At 31.5% G+C, this 9,694-nt stretch overlaps 1 protein-coding gene and 1 long non-coding RNA gene across 2 annotated transcripts; both read left to right on the forward strand.

The window, feature by feature from the left end:
- Window positions 1-3,737: 3,737 nt before the first annotated feature.
- Window positions 3,738-8,560, forward strand: LOC112905524. Its single transcript, XM_025978105.1, has 2 exons — window positions 3,738-3,980; window positions 7,856-8,560. The coding sequence occupies exon 2, from the start codon at window positions 7,981-7,983 to the stop codon at window positions 8,473-8,475; it is 495 nt and encodes a 164-aa protein (XP_025833890.1). The 5' UTR covers window positions 3,738-3,980; window positions 7,856-7,980; the 3' UTR covers window positions 8,476-8,560.
- Window positions 8,561-8,647: 87 nt separating this feature from the next.
- LOC112905530 lies at window positions 8,648-8,977 on the forward strand. Its single transcript, XR_003231850.1, has 2 exons — window positions 8,648-8,738; window positions 8,791-8,977. It is a non-coding gene; the product is annotated as an uncharacterized LOC112905530 (long non-coding RNA).
- Window positions 8,978-9,694: the final 717 nt, after the last annotated feature.

Here is a 9,694-nt window from a genome sequence, read left to right on the forward strand (position 1 = left end):
CATAAAATCGCTACACGATAGTCATGACTTAATTTTTGCTAAGAAAATACGCTTAAAATACTTTGATTCTGATGAATTGTTCACGATTTTTAGTAAAAGTAAATCTATTTATAAATTGAGAAATGAGAGGGAATTTAATGCGTTTCACTCGAGTAAAAACTACATCTTTTATTCGTCATCGTTTCGGTTAATTCGTTCTTATAATCAACTACCATCAGAATTTAGGAGTTTAACATCTTTGAGTAAATTTAAAAAATTGATATGTGATTTAGTCCATAAGTTTAGTTAACCTTATATGTTCATTCTTTATAATTTTGTGTTCTAAAAATTGTCATTGTACTTTTTGTTGATATGTAATAGGGTATTTTTACCCGTTGATTGCGAAATAAATAAATAAAATATTGTAATTCATTTGTTGTCCCATCGTTAACTTGTTAACATCTCGATTGAATTATAATAAACGCACATAGTGTATTATTGTTTTCCTTTCGACGGGACAGCAGCTCATGTTTTTTGGGCCAGTCGAATTTCGACCTTAAAAATAAAAGTATTTTTAAAAAGTAAATTCGGCGGCGGAAAACATTAACTTGCCTACATAGTTTCCTATCATACCAATTCAAATCTGTATACTAACTGCATGACGTGCATCCTTACTTTTCCTAATAGCAATTTTATTATGCCTTTCGTCGGTAATTTCGGTTTAAACTTCAATTCTCAATATTTCTTCTAAACGGCATTTCCAGATGTCAGTAGTTAGTTCTCTACTGTGATCAACTTATTGCTAAATCCTACTTATCACCCTTTTTACAATCTTTTTTCTGTTCTGATGAAGTTTTCGTTTCATGTACCTAAAAATAGTAACCTTACGCTCCAATTTCATATTTTATTTGTAGTCTTTATTTCTTTGATTTGTACATTAAATACTTTACCGTTTTCGCGTTATTGTTATTTCTTCGTCCTATCACCAGAACAAATCGTCTATACAGTATGTTACAAGAAATGCAATAATCCTGAGTAAAGGTCAAGGAAAAAAAAACCTTTATGAACGAAATAGTTCCAAAAATTGGAAGGATGTATACGTATGTAAAACGTTTCCTTCTGTTCGCTATGAACACATGTTTGAAAGTTGTTTGCAGCCATTTTTAAACAATTCAGTTGTATGATGACGTGGTGACGTAATTATTTAACGAATTGTTCAGTAAGCACACTTAAAAACAGTTACGGCAATAATCAATAAGTTCGGTAACGGAATACTTTTGGAAAACTGGCACATGATGAGTGATACGTATAGACAATGCCGTACCTATTAATTCAGACATGTAAAGTTAACAACATGCAATTGAAAATGAACTTCAACATACATATACCAATCATCCCCGACGTTTTCCAAAAAAGACATGTAAGTTGTGATTGTAAGTTTCATGGGAATCTTTCGATATGTACAACTCATACAGTTTCATCAAATGAAAAAAGCAATATGTGAGATAACTGTTATCATAAATAATTACAACAGAACAGATATTTGCAAACATTACTATTTCCAGTTTGTGCGATTACCTTCCAGCAATATCAATAGTTTGCAGTATAAGTAACGCAGTGACAGTTTAAAAAGAAGAAATGCGTAACAGACATGTGCCATAATTAGGTACGTTTTGCAGAAACGTACAGAAACATATACATTACAGTGACAGTTACAAATTCCATTACTTCCCACTCCTTCTAAAAAGCTTCATTTTCATCAATCAACGCGAAGGAAAACCGAAAATTCCGTTAAAAATAAGAACACAAGGCAAGCAAGACGATTGAAGTTACTTTTTTAGTAACATCAAGTTTTTGCCGAAATTACTCATTCGGTGTGCAATACTTACAACTGCTTGTTAATTGCTTTTTATAAAGAATAACATGTTATTCTTATCATTTTCATCAGTAAACTTTCAAAAATTTTCCAGCTAAAATCCACGTCTATTGGATTACCGTACTTCATTAACTATATATTTCAGACACGGAAGTAACATTATTCATTCCAATACGGTGTGTTATTTATTAACTGAAACATTTTGGAAATACCTTCATTTGTATATTTGTACACAATTGTATATACTTTGTCAATTTACCCGATTAGTATTTTACCTGAGAAACATTATTAGCTGTTTTTTGTGAAGTTAATTTCATAAAAGTTAATTTTGCAAGCACATCTCATTTATTTCCATTGTATAATTGACTAGGACAAAAATAAATCAGTGTGGAGCAATTATTTATGTACGTATAATGTTACTATATTTGTTTCCAATGCAGTTCCAAATTCGCACAAGTATGGCAAGCAAGGTCACTTGCAAGCGAAACCAAATGTATATGTACGTATTTCTTAAATAAATAAACTACTTCTGATAACGCTGACTATTCTACAATCTACATTATACTATTCACAACCACAACAGTCAAAACATTCGTTGTCATTAGTCATTTTTGAAATAATTTTACTTATTCAATTTACCATTACACATACGACACATATTCTTATTATAATACAGCAAAACGTCATACGTGTATGTTGGACATCTCATAATAAAAACAAAACAATTTCAATTTCTTTTCAATGAACAACGTTTCTGATAAAAACAATAACAGGAAATACAGCAAAAGTCTAAATTGCATTTTAGACTATTTCGACAAGGAAATTACAATTTTTTCAATTACAGTTCAACCATACGATTTATGTTTTCTTTTCTTCTCATGTAATTCAATGTTAAAACAATTTTAATTTCTTACTGTTCAGAGTATAGACCGTTCTTCTTGACGCAGCCCATAAAGTTCCTGTATGCAGCTTTTAGAATAATTTGCAAATTTACAAGGCGGCGTTGTGTTTATTTCATAATTGAACTTAGAGTTACCTAGGTACCTCATCGGAAATGTGAAAGGTGCCATTCAAATAAAGTTTGCGAATCTTCGAAAAACAGATATACATTTGAAAGTTGCCGAAGCAGGCCTTCATGACTTCTTAATCCGTGTATCTTTTCATATATGTACATACATGCAGTTATACAGTACACATTATACACATATTATATGCATATATTTTTACTGTATTTGGTCCTCACGTAAACAGTATTCTGTACTTTCACCCTCCTTTGTTTTTCTGGTTGACAATTGACAATACGTTTGTCTATTTTCTCACATATTCTACTACTATTTATGTATGGACCACTTGTTCACAACATTTCATTTCTTGTACTTTTTCACTTACCTTTTTTAAAATTTCTTCCCTGCTTTCTTCTTATGAATGACAAATGATAACATCCAACTTTATATTTTCATTTTTTTCAAATACCCTCATTGATAACTACAGACAATTCCTATTTTTCTCTTTACGCGATTCGCGGTGGCGGACGCGACTTTTCAATGTTTACACGTGGTATTTCCCGATTTCTCCTCCAATGAAAGGCATTACAAATTATTATTATTATCGTTACCAATTTTAATAAAAACTTTTTTTGAACGTAGACAACCCTAATCACCCCAGTGCAAATAAAAGTTATGATAATATTTTTGATGATCGTATGCTGTTTTTCTTATGCAACCCACTTTACTAAATCTTTAAACGTTGCAAGCACTGCCATCTGCCAGGTTTAGTCTGCACCATTTTTGACAGGAGAGTGAGCACCGCATGATTGGTATCATGTCATTTTTGAGTCAATAAATATCTATGGTAGATAAAACATTTCGTCCCTTTCTTTTAGCCATATAGCAGTTGTAGCTGGTTGTAGCCATGTTGCTTTGCTCGGTGATTGCTTTATATTTTTCTATGGTGTATATCAATATTATATTTGTCATGTTAGTACGAAGTGCGTGACAACAATACAAATTATTGTCGTTCTATTATATATCGTAGATGGTTATTTATTTTTTAAATTGGAACTGTGAGTGAAGTTATATTATGAATGAATTATTGAACTGTATATATTCAAAACTATATTTAAAAGGTAAGTTGTGGTTCTGTTTTCGGTTGTATGATGACGTGGTGACGTAATTATTTAACGAATTGTTCAGTAAGCACACTTAAAAACAGTTACGGCAATAATCAATAAGTTCGGTAACGGAATACTTTTGGAAAACTGGCACATGATGAGTGATACGTATAGACAATGCCGTACCTATTAATTCAGACATGTAAAGTTAACAACATGCAATTGAAAATGAACTTCAACATACATATACCAATCATCCCCGACGTTTTCCAAAAAAGACATGTAAGTTGTGATTGTAAGTTTCATGGGAATCTTTCGATATGTACAACTCATACAGTTTCATCAAATGAAAAAAGCAATATGTGAGATAACTGTTATCATAAATAATTACAACAGAACAGATATTTGCAAACATTACTATTTCCAGTTTGTGCGATTACCTTCCAGCAATATCAATAGTTTGCAGTATAAGTAACGCAGTGACAGTTTAAAAAGAAGAAATGCGTAACAGACATGTGCCATAATTAGGTACGTTTTGCAGAAACGTACAGAAACATATACATTACAGTGACAGTTACAAATTACATTACTTCCCACTCCTTCTAAAAAGCTTCATTTTCATCAATCAACGCGAAGGAAAACCGAAAATTCCGTTAAAAATAAGAACACAAGGCAAGCAAGACGATTGAAGTTACTTTTTTAGTAACATCAAGTTTTTGCCGAAATTACTCATTCGGTGTGCAATACTTACAACTGCTTGTTAATTGCTTTTTATAAAGAATAACATGTTATTCTTATCATTTTCATCAGTAAACTTTCAAAAATTTTCCAGCTAAAATCCACGTCTATTGGATTACCGTACTTCATTAACTATATATTTCAGACACGGAAGTAACATTATTCATTCCAATACGGTGTGTTATTTATTAACTGAAACATTTTGGAAATACCTTCATTTGTATATTTGTACACAATTGTATATACTTTGTCAATTTACCCGATTAGTATTTTACCTGAGAAACATTATTAGCTGTTTTTTGTGAAGTTAATTTCATAAAAGTTAATTTTGCAAGCACATCTCATTTATTTCCATTGTATAATTGACTAGGACAAAAATAAATCAGTGTGGAGCAATTATTTATGTACGTATAATGTTACTATATTTGTTTCCAATGCAGTTCCAAATTCGCACAAGTATGGCAAGCAAGGTCACTTGCAAGCGAAACCAAATGTATATGTACGTATTTCTTAAATAAATAAACTACTTCTGATAACGCTGATTTTTACTTTTACTACCTGTTATCTCAAATGTTTTGCCATTCTTTCACTATTTTATTTGATACTCATTAGTAATGATACTCTGTACATCCGTTAATTTCCGATAAATATTTCTGTTTAATAGCACAACAATGATACAATACCATTTCACACATTACTATTTTTAAGAGACAAGGAAATGTTTGTATTGTGGCGATTTAATCCGTTTTACAAAAACAATTTACTATTTTTTAAAGTGAAATATTAACTGGTTCTTTCTATATTTGTTCATATGGCTGTGTAAATTTTATTACTTGTATTAGTTAAAGGCCGATAGTATTCCTTATGCTATTTAACAGAAACAGTTTAGAACACAATTTTCTTTAATTTTCATTATTTATTTATTTGTTGATTATCACTCTTAATTTTGGAAGGTTTTCATTTGTTCAAAGGAGTAGGAGTTATATGTTGCGTTAACTATTAACACGATAAGAAAATACGTACTTATCGTTAGTCGTTTGAAAAATTGTTTGTAACTCGTCCATTGTAATTATTACTTCTTTAAAGAAAAGTAGCACATCTGCTGATTAATTAATAATAACGGATGGCGTAGGTATTGCCACCCGTCTACTTCAGATAACGCACGCGTTTTATTACAATGGTAGATTTCAATTGGTTTAGTTATTTGTGTGTTTGGAATTTTTGTAATAAATGTGTTTGTGTATTGTTGTGGTTGTAAATTTCATTGCCAGTTGTATTATTATTGTGTATATATTTTTTTCTTATAATTCAGTTTGTATACTTACTCTTTACCTATTCTGTATCTATTCTTCGCTTAAACGAATATTTCATTACCACTTATCATATCTAATATACATTGTAGTTATAGAAAGGGGCAACGTCAGCTTGCGAACGTATGTAATATTATTAATGTTATCTGAAATGGCATTGTTCTGATAGTAATAAGCTTATTAAGGATTTTAAAAGAAATTGTAATGGTAATTATAATGATTATTGTAATTCCGTTGTTGTTCCATCGTCAACTCGGTAAACATCTCGATTAAATAGTAATAAACGCACGTAGTGTATCATTGTTTTTCTTTCGACGGGACAGCAGCTCATGCTTTTTTGGGCCAGTCGAATTTTGACATTAAAAATAAAAGTATTTTTAAAAAGTAAATTCGGCGGCGGAAAACATTAACTTGCCTACATAGTTTCCTATCATACCAATTCAAATCTGTATACTAACTGCATGACGTGCATCCTTACTTTTCCTAATAGCAATTTTATTATGCCTTTCGTCGGTAATTTCGGTTTAAACTTCAATTCTCAATATTTCTTCTAAACGGCATTTCCAGATGTCAGTAGTTAGTTCTCTACTGTGATCAACTTATTGCTAAATCCTACTTATCACCCTTTTTACAATCTTTTTTCTGTTCTGATGAAGTTTTCGTTTCATGTANTTTACTGCGCCATTTGTAGTATTTTCTAAAACGCACTGTTAAGACAGGTAAAAGTTGGTCTGTGTTCTGTCGGAGCTGCCTGCGACGCGCTGATGAGATCCAAAAACATCGAAATCGCGATCCGCGTCTGGCAGTTTCGACAGAATACAGACCACTTCAAATTATTTTAAACATACAAATGTCAAAAATCGTGTAATTCCGGCAGACTACAGCATTAATGCGCCTGGCGCTTGCTTTTGGTGTGAGACATAACAAGACCTTCAAGTAGTGACACTACGCGTTCATGCATAGACATTTGTTTTTTGCAAGATTAGGTATTTTTTAACTGACGCCCTTATGAATTATTAGTAATAGTGTAAAAAAGAATTTAATAAAATGCATTAATTATAGTAAGTAAATTAGCTAATTTTATTGGTCCTTAAGTAACAACATATATGATCCTGACTGTGCGATGGATAATATAATGAATCTTATGTAGGGTCGCATCTCGTCCATTAAAAAAGTGTCTGTGTTAAAGATAAAAGTTTAGCCAGAAGTAGATGGATCACGCCTGAACTAATAATTTCGTGTCAAACTAAACAATCTCTATATTTGATGATAAAACAGAATCTCAGACAAGAATATAAATAGTACCGCAAATTGCGTTATATCATCAAAATCGGTAGTAATGTGGGTAAGTGTAATGTTTTATTTTGTGTGTGGAACCAACAATTCGATTCTTTTGATGTACCCAAATTAGGGGAAGAAATAGAGAATAAATATTATGTAAAGTGGTTGTTTTACTTCTGGAAAGTAAATAAGGAAAATATTTATTGGTGAAGGGTTAAAATCGTCCACATAGTTTAATAGATATCTAATGAAACATGTAGGTATGTAGTATGTCTTAAAAGGCATGTGCTTCGTGCGTTTCCGGGTTGTTAAATCAGTAATCAGTAATAATATTAATATTTTAATTACAAAAATAATAAATGTCAATAAAACTATTATTTCAAAATCGAAAGCTTTCTACTTATTTAAAAATTGTCTATGATAAATTTTAATCAAAATCAATGTTTTAAAATCGTTTCTGTTTGCAATTCACCTACGATGTTGTTATTCTGGTTGTGTTAACATATGATGGTAATATATATGGAAGGATGGGCTACTTTCATGACCCAGTTTATGTTAAAGGCCTGGTGACTTCGTACGTGACACACAAGGACAATGCACAAACAACCAAGGTTGCATTTACAAGATAGTCGTTCTGTTAACTGAATGATTTTTGAGTGGTGTTTTATAAGAAATTTGGATTTAACATGTCCAACAAGAAACAACCTCAGTTTGTCTCGAAGCCGTCTCCCTCAGACACCGGTTCAAATACCGCTATTCCGCCCCGTTATCAACCGCCCCCATTGCCAGCATCCGGGACAGGAATACTCAAACATACTGCAATAAAAGATGCAAAACTATTCGTTCCTAAAGGCCAAGAAAACCTAAAGAATCCTTCAGATCCTGCGAATTCTAACAAGTATTATCCTACTGCAGTATCTGTTAAACAGTTTCACCCTTATCCAGTCGGAGGACCATCTCAAGCCCGTCCCAATCCTAGGACCTTCGAAGAGGATCTGAGGGTACATTCTCAAATTCATCAAGATTTGATTAGAAATCCTCCACAAAGATTGGATGAAGCTGGAATTCCACAGCATCCTCAAGATTTACGACTCCATCAGATCAGAGCAGGTGTTCGTGGTTTTACAGAAGAAGATTTTCATAGAATTACTCCAGGTAAAGTCAGTATTAAAATTCATTAAAGACATTTACAAACGGCAGTTCAATATTGTTTGCAGTTTACTTATTTAATCGTTTTATTTTATTTTTTTTTGAGATATTTAGTGTAATATTATATTATGTAGACAGGGGTCATTTTGATAGAAAATAAGGAAAAGGCAGATAGGTGGAAAGAATACCTAGAGAATGAAGATNTCGGGATATTTATGAAGTAGAGGAAAGAGGGGATATTGCTTCTCAAGATATGGACGATGGGGAAAAAGCTTTAGTTAGAGAAATGTGTAATGTAAGTAATGACCACAATAGTTAAATTTTTCTATATATGATGTTCATTTTAGGTTGTATGGAGAAAATTAGAAGAGGCACCCCCTCCACCAAGACGATAACGCTAACAGTAAATTAATATTTTTCCAGGATTCATAAATTCTTGCCTTTTGGTGTATATATTGAACGTTCAAAGTACGCAAAGTACACTTATTTATACGTTTATTTTTATAAAGTATTTAAATAAAATATTTTAAGCTCTTTTGTAACGTTTGTGGTTATTAAAAAATTATTTTATCTAAGAAAAATATTTTTATTGTATTCTTTTTGGAAGTTCATTTATTTCCCTTCTCTTACTTTTTCCATACTTTGTAAAAGTCAATTACTTATAACTATAAGATGTTGATCAGGTAAACAATAATTTAACCTAATAAGACAGAAAGAGAACTGAACGTTTTTAAAATTGATTACTGTTTACAGTCTTCAGTTTACCTTTTTTCCTCAACAGAATTTGTAGTTGTCATTTTACTGATAGGAAGTTTATTTTTTGTAAGATGATCTAGATACAAACTTCCTTATTAAAATAGTTAAACAAGAAAACAACATACTACTGGTATTTCTGAGCATGTGAGGTATAGAAACGCGTTTTTAGTTTCTTAAACGCTTTTATGCTTAATTATGGGTTTTAGTGTTTTATTTAGTTCACTTCTACCGAACTCCATTTTAGAACTAAGTAGTAAGTTCTTAGTCTTAATCATGGTCTCTGTTGAAACAATTACCAAATTTTTACAATTAATTAATAAACAGTTTTGATTAATACATATTGCCAAAGACCAGAACGCATATGCTGTAACATTCTGGAACGACCAATCTCTATAAACAGTTATCGCGAGATCGAGGCAATAGAAAGAGAAGAAAGAGTGAATAAGTAATAGTGTTTATAAAGTGATGAATTATTAACTGTTATTAACAAACGTA

The sequence above is a fragment of the Agrilus planipennis genome, unplaced genomic scaffold, assembly GCF_000699045.2.
Source record: "Agrilus planipennis isolate EAB-ADULT unplaced genomic scaffold, Apla_2.0 scaffold108, whole genome shotgun sequence".
Taxonomy (NCBI): Eukaryota; Metazoa; Arthropoda; class Insecta; order Coleoptera; family Buprestidae; genus Agrilus; species Agrilus planipennis.

What these genes read in the sequence shown, in the direction of transcription:
- LOC112905524 (XM_025978105.1), top strand. Translation starts at nt 7,981, where the DNA reads ATGTCCAACAAGAAACAACCTCAGTTTGTCTCGAAGCCGTCTCCCTCA.